General features: G+C 34.4%; 1 protein-coding gene across 1 annotated transcript; it reads left to right on the top strand.

Annotated features, from left to right (window-relative positions):
* Positions 1-690: 690 nt before the first annotated feature.
* Positions 691-14,425, top strand: LOC122582725 (DNA topoisomerase 3-alpha). Its single transcript, XM_043755148.1, has 24 exons — positions 691-1,011; positions 1,975-2,150; positions 2,243-2,315; positions 3,036-3,158; positions 3,261-3,382; positions 3,467-3,539; positions 3,642-3,758; positions 3,903-3,986; positions 4,685-4,864; positions 4,955-5,083; positions 6,953-7,027; positions 7,759-7,848; positions 7,959-8,060; positions 8,168-8,202; positions 8,642-8,777; positions 9,071-9,223; positions 9,419-9,457; positions 10,081-10,159; positions 10,260-10,331; positions 10,870-10,953; positions 12,611-12,670; positions 12,758-12,922; positions 13,698-13,818; positions 14,028-14,425. Exons 1-24 carry the CDS (start codon positions 715-717, stop codon positions 14,260-14,262), a joined length of 2,820 nt encoding a protein of 939 aa, XP_043611083.1. The 5' UTR covers positions 691-714; the 3' UTR covers positions 14,263-14,425.
* Positions 14,426-14,645: the final 220 nt, after the last annotated feature.

Genomic DNA, 14,645 nt, shown 5'->3' with positions numbered 1-14,645 from the left:
ATTTTCAACAAATTTCATTCTTGCCAAAATATCCGTGTATCAAACGTGACCAAATTTACCATATTAGTTCACCACCTAAGCCCGAATCACATCATGTTCCTCTATCTTTTTTTGCTAAACAATGTTTCTCATCGTTTATAGTTATACAATAACCAACATTAAAAATGTATGTGCCTGTGAGGAAATTTAAATCGAAGTTTTGTTATATTATTTGTCATTTTTTTGTAAACGTTATTATGAGACGGAAAAGTAACATTTTATATAATAATTTTACTTACATAACAAAGTCGAATAACAATTTAATTACATTTACTAGTAAGTGTATTGGTTTAAACAACTATTAATTATTATATTTCTTATGTTTAAAATCTTTAAAAAGTATAACAAAATATTATTGTATTTGAATTAATTAACAACTTTGTTACTATCGTTAACTTTAAAACAAAAATGCGTACCATTAGTTTTGACATATATGTCACCCCTGCTATAAATTAAATTAACTTGTACAATAAACTATAATTTTGATGCCTTAAAAAAAACTATATTACTTTTATCCCTAGGTTAATAGCCCAATAATTAAGAAGTCTTTTTTATAAAGGATTGAAACCCGGAAGCAATAAGGCGGGAAAATTCTAGGGCTTAAATTAAAATCCTCCCAAATAAAACCATTTCAAAACCCCCAAAATCAACCGAACCCAAACTTCCGGCCACCAAATGGCGGCAAGCCGAAGACCGATCAAGGTACTAAACGTTGCCGAAAAGCCATCGGTTGCGAAAACCGTATCCACAATCTTATCAGGAAACCAGGGTTTTAGAACCCGAGAAGGGAGATCAAGATATAACAAGATATTCGAATTTAATTACATGATTAACGAACAGCCATGTCATATGGTGTTCACTAGTGTTACAGGGCATCTAATGGAGATCGATTTCGAACCCCGGTATCGAAAGTGGCATTCTTGTGATCCTCTTGATCTGTTTCATGCTCCTATTTGTAAATATGTTCCTGAGGTTTCACCTTCCTTCTCTCACCCTTATCTTTTTATTTTTATTTTTATATCTTAATAGAAAATATGCAACTTAGGGGGTGTTTGGGATTGCTTATTTTCCATGGAAACATCAATTGGTACTAACATCGATATTTAATCATGTGAAAGACCATGTGTGGCGGTATATATGTGTCTTTCCATGTGTTACTATGTGCGAATGTACAAGTTGATACTAAACTCCCTAATCTAAAGTTTTAATTCGTTATATAAACAATTGTCCATTATAACTCGGATTTCAAGACTAACTACTTGCTAAAAGGTGAGTTGACTAATAAATGAGAGTAATTGCCACGTAGGCCGCAATTCGGTCAATCTGGACAAGAATTGACCAACTCGGCCAAAACTAGGTAACAAGTGGGTCAAAAGCCGGGTTTGAAGTATTTAAACGATTGTGTCAAGTTTGTGAGGTAAATTTGTGACTACATTATATCTTATAACAATTATTATACATAGAATTATACCTATGTAAAGTTTAAGAAAAGTCCATCCTTTTTGGCGTTTAAGTTTTTGGTGTACTAACCAATAAGGAGTTGACCTGGTGGTAAGGGAAGCACTTGGTGACCTTAAGGTCTTAAGTTTGATCCTCTTCTTTAAGGTACCCGTTACCAATGAAGCCTAAGCCCATATGTGAAGTTTTAAAGACACAAGTTTGATCCTTCGGGGTGCCCAGATAATGTTGGGATTAGGATGGAGGTATTGTACCGACATCATATGGCTCATACGGGTGAGTTACGGGTATCCAGTTGTGGTACCGGGGCTAGGGTTCCTTCCATTACCCTTTTTTTAAGTTTTAGGTGTACTTTGTATGATTTTGCATACTTTCGATGATGCTTTGTTATATTTGTTGAATTGTTTTGTTCAGTGCTAATACGTCTTTGAGATCACTTATATTATTGTGAATATGCTTATTGTGTATGTAATCAAGGACAAGGTAGACATCAAAAGGACCTTGGAGGAGGAAGCCAGAAAATGCCAATGGCTTGTCTTGTGGCTTGATTGTGATCCAGAAGGAGAGAACATTGCATTTGAAGTTGTGGAAGTTTGCTTAAGTGTAAATTCTCATCTCACCATTAAGAGGGCAACGTTCTCTACATTAACAACGTATGATGGTCAAATTCCTTTGCTGCATAGGGTTATTCTTATTGCTCTTCTAAGGTCAAATAAGTCACATTCTTTTATTGTTTATTTGCCAGGCAACTTCACGAAAAGGTCAAAATGCTTGTACAGCCTGATCAATTTGTCTCTGCTGCTATAGATGTTAGGCAAGTGAGTACTACAGTACTTAATATTTATGTTGAAAATTGAAGAATGATCTAGTGCACCTATTGTTGTCGGGATAATTTCTTTTTTACTTATAACCAGTGTGCAAGTTCATATCTTTTGATATGTAATATGTTTATTCAACACTTTTCGAGAGTTTACTTCCACCAAAAGATTCCATTTGTTCATAACAGGTTTGATCATGAAATCTGTCATTTAAATATGTCTGCTTGGGAAATGGGTCAAAATGGGTTGACCAGTTTATGTCAAAACGGGTAAAGTTTTATTGTTTGTTGAAAAGGATCCAGTCGACCTGAAACACTTTTTGTGCAATTTTTTTTGTAATCTATAATTAACTGTTTAAATAGCATTCAAACATTTGTATCATTTCAATGACAATATATTTGTCTTGGTTAAAATGATTTATTTGGTTATGTGCATAAACTACATTTTTCTAAAACAGCCAAAATATATTAATAAAAGCTTCTAGCAAGATGTTAGAAATAAAACATACAAGCACTAATCTAGAGATCAAACGAAACTACGTATTCTAGACTCATATTTAGACTTTAATTGCATAAGGTACATGATGAGGGCTATTCACCCGGTCGACTCATTTGTCCTATTTTCTTTTGTTTTGACCCATTTGACATGCTAGAGATAATAACATAGCCCATATGGCTCATCCATAAGTAACTTATTGGACTAACTTTGAGCCATATGCAGGAAGTAGATCTTCGAATAGGTGCTTCCTTCACGAGATTTCTGACAATGCTACTGAAAGATGCATTTGTTTTTGATGTTCCTACAGATGGCACAAACCTTATTCTAAGTTATGGTCCTTGTCAGGTAGAAGGATTTTTTTCTAAATAGAAGTCCATAGACGCCTAGTGCCCAGTTTCTTATTAGAAATTTGTATGACTATATCTCTGTGATTATCGTCCATTACAGTTTCCCACATTGGGATTTGTCGTGGAACGGTATTGGGAGATCTTAGCACATGAACCTGAAGAGTTTTGGAAGATCCAGTGTTCACATACAACTGATGAAGGAACTGCTAACTTTAGTTGGATGTAAGCATTGCTACTTTGTCACCTTGCTGTGTGATCTGTCAAATTTGTTGGATGGTGAGTTAACTCATAGGTTTTATGTCACAGGCGTGGGCATTTGTTTGATCACACCTGTGCCGTACTACTTTATGAGATGTGTGTCCAAGAACCCATTGCAACCGTAAGTGTTAAAGCTGCCAAGTCCATGAATCTGTAAAGTGTTCCTATATACAACTAAGATCAAGGTTGAACCAGTGACATTAATAATTTAATTTGCATTCAGGTCACGAATATTCTACAGAAAGAGGAGAAAAAACTCCCTCCTTACCCATTAAACACTCTTGAGCTAGAAAAACGAGCATCACGTTATTTTAGAATGAGTTCTGAACAAACCATGAAGGTTAGTAAATACGATTTGGAACGAATGTTTTCAGATATAATAAATTTCTTTGAAATAGAAAACTTAAGTTGTATTTCATATCTTGAATTTGTTGAAATGAATCTTTTTCTCATGTGTTATTTGGATGGCTTAATTATTGTGTAGATTGCAGAAGAGCTCTATCAGTCTGGTTTCATAAGCTATCCTCGTACAGAGACTGATTTGTTTTCAGAAGGGACTGACTTGCGTGTGGGTACCCTTCCCTTGAATTATTGTTCTGTAATTTTTTTAGTAATAATTTGAAGTTTGATGAAGTTGTATTTGTACAAATTGTTGCTTTAGTAGTATGTACTCGTATATTGTATCATAAGCATGTTGAAGGATAAGAAGACGCATGAGCACAAAGAACAAGTGAGTAAGAAAGCAAGAAAAAATTAATCTTATCTAGTTTAGGCTGAGTGAACAAAGAGTGAATGGTTGTAAATGCTTGTTAAGCTTACTGCTGTAGAAAATTTAGAACGCTCACAGCAGCATCTAGTAGAACTATAGTAGGTTAGATTAGCTAAAAGAACAATGCTTGTTTTAATAGTTATCTTTTTATCAGTATGAAATGCAGATATACATTCTTGAAGGTTTTCCTCTATAGCAAGTTTTCCATCACATTATTATAGTTGATAGAGTGATATGTATTTGATCTTTCCGCATGAAGGTTCACATACTTTTTGACTTTCTTTTTATAATAAAAGGAATAATAGGAGTTTATATATATTTATCATGGCTTTATATCTTGACAGGAGTGACTATATATAAACCCTTTTCTTTTACTATATATAAACGCTTTTATCTTTGTTTCATATTTTTTTGGTTCACTTTAATAACTTTTTTGCTGTTACAAACATTATGCTTATTATTCTTATTGGTTGTGATTTTGTGTTGGATGGTTCTAGATACTTGTACAAGAACAACAGGAGCATCCTGTGTGGGGTCCATATGCCCAACGACTCTTGGATCCTTCATCAGGACTTTGGATGATACCACTTAATGGTGGGCATGATGACAAAGCCCATCCTCCTATTCACCCAACAAAATTTTCACCTGGAGAACCTGGATGGAGTGAGAATCATAAAGTAAGTTTTATGGCAGTGAAATAATATTATACAATATCATATTAAAAATGAACTTTTTTTCATGAAAAATTAATTCAACTTTTGCTATAGAAAGTGTATGAGTTGGTTGTTCGACATTATTTGGCATGTGTTTCTCAACCGGCTGTTGGAGCTGGAACTACAGTAGATATTGACATTGCTGGTGAGATGTTTTCAGCAAGAGGAAGGATAATACTTGCTGTAAGTTTCCACCTTTTCTTTTAAACTACACCTTTCAGTTTGAATCAAAGCACATCCATTGCCAATCAAAATACATCCATATAACAAAAAAAGAATTTGTCACTTATTTACTTGATGAAAATGTCTTTGATTTTTAAGAAAGTTACAAATGACGTTAACACGGATACATAGATTGTAATTTCAGGGTTAATTAGTGTAGATTATATTGACAGTCTGACACCACCTCAAGACCTTGTTAACTCTTTTTTTTTTCTTTTCATTAACCAAAAAGAAGTTAACAAGGTCTTATGGTGGTGTCAGACTGTCAATGGGTGCTGTTTGTTTTTGAAGACATAAAATGTCAGTAATCTAATTTTATCTGATTTTATGTCTGCAATGTGGTCTGAAGATCTGCAAGCTGAGAATATAATAATAAAAAACGGGTATGGTGGCAGGAATCCCTTGATCCAGTGTATCACTTTGATACCTACTCATTGCCACCCTGCAAGACTAAGAGCACTGGTAATTGCTTCTAAGGGATACCACTAGGGATGAGCAAAAATACCGAAATACCGAAACCGAAATTCGGTACCGATAGGAATCGGTTTCTGTTCTTGATTTTGAACGATTTCAGTTTTGGTACTATTCGGTTCGGTATCGGGAAACCGAACATGGATACTGATTTTTAGAATGCATAGAATACTAGTAGTAAACTGTTAGTTTTCTTTAGAATTAGCAAAGAATGCAAATCTTTCATCCATATTCTGTTTCTAGCGCATCCATATGTTGTAATCATAGTTGTCAAAGGCGAAAGCGAACTCAAAGCACAATGATCCCAAACGGGGCCTAGGCGAAAGGCGCAAAAAAAGCGCGTGCCCGGAAAAAAAAAAGCGTAGAAGAGTATATAAAATTTCAGTGTCTCTAACAAATGACAATGAAAAAAATTTCAGCTAAAGAGGGTATATAAAATAGTAGAAGAGTCTTAATAATATTAAAATAGAAGAAAACTTACCTTTTAGTTAAATGGAGAATAGTATGATGAATGATGATATCGATGATAATGATATATACCAAGTGATTTTGGAACAATTATTCTGTTGTGATATCCCTATAAAATATACATGATTTTTTATTTGGAACAAAGGCCTTATTTATATGGAAAAGTGTAGACGCCTTGGGCCTAGGGTTTCAGGCGGTAAGGTTGGGCCTTGCCCGCCTCTTCCTAGGCGCAAGAGGCGCTCGCCTTTGACAACTATGGTTGTAATCATTGAACCAGTTAGACATTTCATTTCGTGACTTTCCATGCAATATTCTGCATTCGCTAATTGATTATATCCAATATTATCATTAATTAGATTTGCTTTAGACACCCTTTCTACTGCTAGGTACTAGCACGTTTTCTCTATCTCCAGTGATTCAAACTTCATTTTCACAGATACATTCTTTTGCATTGCTACTCTATAATGTCCATTAAATAGAATGGATCATAATCTGCTTTTGTTTCTAGAATACTTGGGCCACAAAAAAAGGTAGAATATTGTTTGCGAAAAAGTTGCCTTGGTTAAGATTTTGGTACTAATCGCTATTAGTACCGAAAAACTGGGTATTGAATGAAAAGTGTGAAGATGTGTGAAGCAATAGGATTAATGCTTCCTTTTTAAGCTATATGAAAAGCTACAATAAGGTCTTCATCAATTTTTTTAAACAAATCCTCTTCATAGCTCATGTCTGCATGCCCGCAGACATTAGATGCCTTGCAGACCTCTAAGTAAATACAAACGCAGCCTCAATCAGATGTTATGTTTGTATGCTCCTGTGAAACTCATTTGAGTTTAGATTTACTGACAATTAGTATAACTCTAATTGGTGGTGTGTTGAAATATTGTACAGAGAAATTATTTGGATGTCTATCGATTCGAAAAATGGGGTGGATCACTTATCCCAAGCTACACAATTGGACAGCAGGTTTGTGTTGGTCTACATGATATCATTATTCTTATTAGCATATAATATTTCCATTTTCAAGTTCATCGCCATTATAGTTGTATAATATTTGTTTCATCATTGTGGTTTTTCAGTTTTTTATGGTTGTCATCCATATATTTGAAAAAATTCCATGATATGTAAGTTTACAAAATAGTTCCGAAAAGCCTTACTTGAAAGTAGCATTGCCGTAAATTGGTTGTGAGTTGGTATAGAAATGTTAAGTATACATCAGTTTTCAGGTTTTAATGATGTAAACTGATTGTTTTTCATGCATATTTAATTTCACCATCTTCAGTAATTAATTAATCGCTCTAGAATGAGTTACAGCCTAGGATCCTTGTACCCTCTTTCCTCCCAACAAATTTTATTTGGTAACAACAGACGGTGGTTGTAGAAATAAAGCGCTGTGAGGAAGTATTATTATCATTGTTGTAGTTTTGATTACTTTCTCTATCTTGTTATGTGGATGTTCTTGGATTATGGAGTGTTATTTATTACTGTAATACATTAATCTAGGGTATAATTTTCATTCTTTTGTTCATGAAGTAAAAACTATTGATCCCAACAACTGGAGTATTATGATCCTCAGCTACATTTTATAGTGAATATTTGAAGTTTTATATGCTAACCATTTCTTTTTTTCTTTAAAGCACTTTCTTAATATTATGACTAAAGATGTAGATATCTGTCTGTGCTCAAAATCATTGCAGTTCACTCCAACATCTATGACCCTTGAATCAGGGATTACAAGACCACCACCCCTCTTAAGTGAATCTGATCTTCTAGAACTAATGTTCAGGGTGAGGAACATTAATTTATGGTTCTCTTTGTTATATCAAGATTAGATAGTATAACTGTACTTACAGAAATCAACTTATTTCAACTTTCTTTTTAAATGTATAATTTTTAGAAAGGCATTGGCACGGATGCTACGATGCATGATCATATAAAGAAGCTGACTGATCGGTTTTATGCTACTAAAGAGGCGTTGCATTTCAAGCCAACTAATCTTGTATATATATGTCTATATTTATCTCATCTTTTAAGAACTGATATAACTATATAGGTATTAATATTCCCATTAAAGTCTCTCTCATTATGAACTGAATGTGATTACAGGGTGAGGCATTAGTTATGGGATATGATGATATGCGGTAAGTAAGACAGTTTTCTCGTGTAATTTTATTCTTATGTCAACATTTGAACATTTTTTTTCTTTTTACAACCAGGTTTTGCGTCATTCTTTTGTTTAATGTTGGTTATATGCATCCATTATAAACTTATTGATTATGTTACTACAATTAATGTATTGGATGGACTGTAGACCTGTAGATATATTGTATGTAACTGTAAACTCATTAGCTTTTATTTTGAATAGTATATTTAGCATAACCTACTTAGTTTTATCAATTTAAGCATTTTAATTACCCGACTAAATTGTGTATCTTCCTGACTAACATGTAGAGGAGGTTCATTACAAATGACGTTATTTGTATTTCAAATGTTCTTGAAACTACATGTGTTCTGTAAAGATAGAAATATATGAAAACTTACCTTAATCGTATGGCTACTCAATCTGGTTGTGATTTTCAGCCTCACTCATGAACTTTGGAAGCCAGAACTTCGCAGTATGATGGAAAAGTACATGAAAGATGTTGGTGGTAGAAAAATGAGAAAAGATGATGCTTTAGCAAGTTGCTTACAGATTATGAAGACTTGCTTTTTAGATGTATGTTGCCCTAAAGTTTCAACAAATTTTGTTTGGATTGAAATATATTATCTATTTTATTTTATCTCATTGGGGAAATAAAGCCTGAATATTATTGCTATGCATTACCCGATTTTCAACCTTAGTCTACATGTATGCTGTTTTACATTATACTCTTCAAATTCGAATAACTAGCTTTTTGCCATCGCATCGCGTCTTACCTGAGTTTATACCTCTTCAAGTTATGGTTAATATGTAATAGACCTGTGCATGTGTCTTATTAAATAGTTGACTTGAACTGATATACCTTGCAGGCCAGGTTAAATAAAGTCAAACTTTTCGAAGCCTTTGAAATTTACTTTGACAGAACAAATAGAACCGGTGGGGATGAGCAACATAATCATGGACAGCTTGTGCGGAAATGTGATGTTTGCCAGGAGTCAGAATTGTTTCTTAGGAAGAAACCGGTATTTAATTTATAAACATTATCACGTAAACAACTCAATGTTCACTTGTATGGTATTAGTATATCAGAGTCGCCTACAGGTAGATTATATGCTTGCATATGGTAAATGCATGATGCATATGCATCTTTTTATCTATCTGTGTATGGACTCTCATTGTTCTTGTAGAACAGGATCTGATTTTTCTCTCCCATACAGGATGGAAAGTTCATGATTGGTTGCTTGGCTTTTCCTCAGGCAAGTGTTTGGCTCTTTTATTGTTGATTAATGCTATACGGGACATATTATCTTGTGCTATATAAATCAATGTAACTGTTTTGCAATTTTCTATTGAGCACACAATTTTTTCTTTCCGTTATGTTAATCTGGCTCTAGTAGTTTTTATAAGTACTGGACTTAGTATAGCTAACAAATACCAACCAAAAATACTACTTTACTGTACATTTCATTGGAGGTGCCAAAATGGGAGAGGTGGGACAGTCAACAGCTCAATATGGCTCCCAACATGTTGGGTTCGGTTTGGAGTGCCTTAAAGGTTCCGATATATAATGCATTGAATAAGATTAAAGATACTATGCTGTTAAAACAATAATCTAATAAATTTGCTTCACCAAAAAATTTAGTAGGTTTGAAGGGTAAACACTTTTGACGCCTTTAACCTGGTGAACCCATGTTTTTATGTTTTTTTTTTTATAGCTAAGTTTTAAATTCATACTTCTTACCATTTTGGCCTGCTCGATTTTGAAATACCCAATTCGACCCAGTTTTGAGTGAACGGGTTGAAATAGCCACCTCTGTATTGATCTATTTTTCTGAAGGTTTTCCGCCGTTGACATTTTCTTGCTATATCTTTTATACAGTGCAGAAACGTCATCTGGCTTCCTGGATCCATATCAGAAGCGACTGTTACTCCAACTGTTTGCGATACATGTACTCCAGGTTTTTCTACTTTTCCTTATCATGTTTGATTTTGTAATATATTGATTAATTGTGTGTACATATGTAAAGTACACCATGATAATATAATATGGTTCCACAGGACCTATTTTCAAGATACAGTTCACATTTCGCCAGCGGGAAATACCTCTACACTTCAATATCCACCATTTAGGTAATCTATAAACCATCCTTGTATTTATTAATTTATGTATCTTGGAAGTTTCTTGATTCACTACTGTGATCACATAATTGCTTGACAATAATTCATGTTTGGTAAAGTCTCCATTATATAGCTGTATCCGACTATTTAGAGATTACATAACGTGACTGGTATTTAAGTAACATATTCCCAACCTCCTCCTGAGTTCTGACAAAGTTGAGAGAATTTTAACAGGAAGTTTGTGTATATTTGTTAGTTCTTTACTGAAACTTGAAATTTCCTTGGTGGACTTGGAGACAGTAGTCGAGAGTTGATCTCACTCTTTGCAAGGCCGGAGGTCCTTTTCTACCTCTGGTAAAACCAGAAGCAGCCTCTCTACCTCAGGTACCTTAGGTACCTTAAGTAGGGGTAAGGCTGTCTACTTCTGCACTTTCCCCATACACCGTTGCTGACGGTATTGGGACCCATAACCCGTGGAAGACGGTATTAGGTGTTACTTTACTTGAGGGACTCTGTATAAACCATTTAACTTCTTTTGCCCCTAATCTAGGCTGTGTTGGTGGCTGTGATGATGTTATGAGAGAGCTTATTGAAATATCTGGTTTTGGACGTCACAATTTTACAAGGGCACCAGGTATGTAACAGATCCTACCACATTCATAGTTCTTTCTAACATATTCCCTTATCATTTAACTGTTTTATGTTGAAAATTAGTAATTCCTTAATCCATAGTGTTAGGAAAACTATGTGATAGTTTGTGACTTGTGTATAGTATGTATGATAATTAGAAATCATGAAAAGGTATACCAAATAGAAGAAAAGGATGCAATGGTTCATGAAGGGGTACACATGAACCAATATAGCCATTCACTAGCACTTTTTCGTTATGTATATATCTATACTCCCTATTAAAAATTATCAACCCCTGTTGAAAGTTTACAAGATTTGGGACATGCGATTTTACCCTTTTACCCCTCCTTATTTCTTTCCTTGTTCCCTACATTTATTCTCCTTATTGTTTTCTTTCTGCCACCAAATCACGCACACACCTCTACCGCTGTCCTCAAAACCCAACCATCACCTCCGCCGTCCATCCCTCCACCTTTAGATGCCTCTGTCAATGGTATTCGCCGCAACGCGCGGGTACCATGCTCGTGTATATATATATATATATATGTATGTATGTAGAAGTTATGTGACAAACAACATAGCATTGTAATCTTGTATGAAAAAATATTGAAAGTGTTTAAAAAAAGTGTGTTTATATTCAAATTTTATCTGAAAAGCTATTATCTCAGTTATTCTCATTTATACCCAAATTAAAGTATTATTGGTTAATTATCAAAAGATTTGCATTGGGCCAACATTTTATAGGTGTGAATGTGTGATCACTTTATTCCTTTTCTATATAATGTTGATTTTGCAGTTATATGCTATAGATAACGGTTTCTTCACAATTTCCTCTAATCAAACAATTGTCGTTATGTTTTTGGTAGGTGTAGGATATATAGTTATTTCTGTTTATCTAGTCTTCTTTGTAGCAATTTAGGTTAATTCTTATAGCCTTGTATCCTATATAAATTGGATGTTTTGCATGAATTTTTTGTTAATTTTCATCTGTGCCACTTTCAAAGAGTTTTAGTTGGTTAAAATTCCATTGAGAATTTCCTTTGGTTCATTACGCTTGCTTTTAAAGGCAACCAACTTCGATCTGATGAAAAGCTTTCCAGTCTTCTGATAGGCTACAATGTTGTCAAAGGTTACCGACATGTCAGTCTTTGCATTGTCATTTTTAACTCGGTACAGAGCTTTGTTACATAATTTTACTTTTCTGTAAGTCATTTACCGTATTCAAAAAGTTGGAATGGAACTTTCATTTTTTATCTTCCTGGCCAAAGAAAGGTGGTTATCTAAGAAAATCACGCAATTTCTAAGTTCTTGCTCTTCAAAAGTAATCTGTTGCAACTTGCAAATAATAGATGCTATAACTATTTCATGACACTCATTGCTTCCATTCGTCACACTCCATTTGATAGGCCTATGCTATACACCTCATGTCAAATGGGTGAACATACGCTCAGTTGCTTGTATTTTCACTTTTCTTGCATCACATGAGATGAAAATTGTTAGATATTAAATTGTCTAATGGATATAGCATCTTATCTTTTTAACTTTTTTTTTCACATCAAACTCTCATAGTATAGTTATACATGAAATTTCTTGTTCTCATACATCTTATTTTTCTCTGTACGTATTTTTTCTTGAAGTATGACTATAAGTTTTTATTTCAGCAACAGGACGGGGAACAACTGCACCTTCCAGGAATGATCCTCAAAATAACCAGCAGCGAAGTACTTGTATAGATGATTGTACATTTTTTTCTCATAGTATAGTTATAGGTATTTTTCTCATTGTAGAGTTGTACATATTTGTTCCAGCAAGAGGACGCGGAACCACTGCACCTTTAAGGAACGGCTCTCAAAATAACCCGCAGCAGAATACTTGCAGCTTCTGTCACCAGACAGGACATTCATCAAGTGATTGTTATTCAGGGACTTCTCAGAACCGTAGTTCTCGTTTTCAGAGAGTCAACGCTCATGATGGTAATGAATGAATGCTTTCTTGTTTCTTATATTTTATGGTTGTTAAGTGTTAACAGATAATAAAACCTAATTATACTTTTCTTATAAACCACGTGATCATATTTTGGCGATTGGCTTGGATGTCAAAATTTTTACCATGTGGCATTTAACCATTAAGAGGTGTCATTTTCGATCTGTAATCTTGTGAATAGCCACAGAAAAATATCTAGAAAGAAACTGCTTAAAATGGACGGAACAGGTAGAAACTGACCCAAAGTGTAATTTATTCCAATAAAGTTATTCCAAATTTATGTTATTATCAAAATAATTGTTAAGATTTCAACTTTTGAACTAGCTGTCCATTTTGCCATCTTTTTTTAGATCTTTACTCGTTTACACCGATTCATGTTTCAACCATTAACGAAATAAGACCGAGATATCGTGGTATTTACAGCATGCGATGTTTTTTGTGGTCTATTTACATGTCTAATAGGGTAGTTTTCATATAAAAGGCCAGAATGTTCAGTTATCGTTAAAAATTGCGAATTGCATTAATTTTAGATGGTGTTTCTAAATTTAGTCTTACTCCATTAAAGGAAGCCTTTTAGATTGACTAATGGCTATGTCTCATTACACAGGAAAATGCTGATTTGCTAACAAGTTATGCATGGTTTTGTGTTTGTTTTTGTTAATTTTTCTCTGTGGCTTTGTTACTTTTGCCCCATCTTTTTATGGCTGGTATAACCTTATTATGTATAATGGAATTGAGTTGCTAATATTTTATCTGCTACTTCAGGTGATCCAGTGATTCCTTGCACTACCTGTGGTTCGCCCTGCTCTTTAAAAACCGCCAACACAGAGGCCAATAGGGGAAGAAAATTCTACTCATGTCAGGCACAAGGTTGCAAGTTTTTTGTGTAAGTTTCTAGAGATAGCAAAATGTTCGGGTTCGGGGTCAAAACTGGATGTATTTAGTGTGGGCCAAAAGCTTTGGTCGAACCGATCCAAAGCTACTATTGTATTCTTTCTATTTCTATTTCAAAGTACATTTTTTTTATTTTAATAGTGAGTGCTAGAATGACATAATTTGTATACTAATCTGAACTGTTATTTGCATTTCATGCAGCTGTTGGGAAGATAGTGTCCCTTCTACCAGAGGTGGTGGCAGCTATTCCAACAATGCAAGCACTTCAGCTGCAAACACCAGCAGGAGGGGGGGTCGAGGGGGAGGTAGAGCTAACAGCAGTGATGTTAGATTTGTATCGGCTACAGGTGACCCTGTTTCTGGGAGAAGCTGCTTTATCTGTGGTGATCCATCACATTTTGCAAACGTCTGCCCAAATCGTGCTATGCGTAACTGATATGCTACTTGCTCTTTTGGATATCGTAAGTGAGTTTGTAAGGTAGTCATGTTTGGGTGATATACCTTTTTTTAATTTGGAGCAGATAGAACTTCTAATTGGTGACTTTTAGTTTTGATCTGAATTGACGTGGGAATTTACTAGATACCGTAAAACTTCTTGACATCTTTTTCTTTAAATAAACATTTAGTGTCTAGTAATTCTCTTAGTCATATCATGATGACATATATGTCAAAATAACCAGGGAGATTAACTGAGGGTTTTTAAAACACGTCTAAACATTATTATTATGTGTATGGGATAAATATGCATAAGATGTTAGAAGGTATAATATGGTTCATCTGGTTTAAACTCGAAAGTTGGATTGTCTTTGGCTCTAGATT

Source organism: Erigeron canadensis, chromosome 9, assembly GCF_010389155.1.
Source record: "Erigeron canadensis isolate Cc75 chromosome 9, C_canadensis_v1, whole genome shotgun sequence".
NCBI lineage: Eukaryota > Viridiplantae > Streptophyta > Magnoliopsida > Asterales > Asteraceae > Erigeron > Erigeron canadensis.
This window is presented reverse-complemented; position numbering and strand designations above follow the sequence as displayed.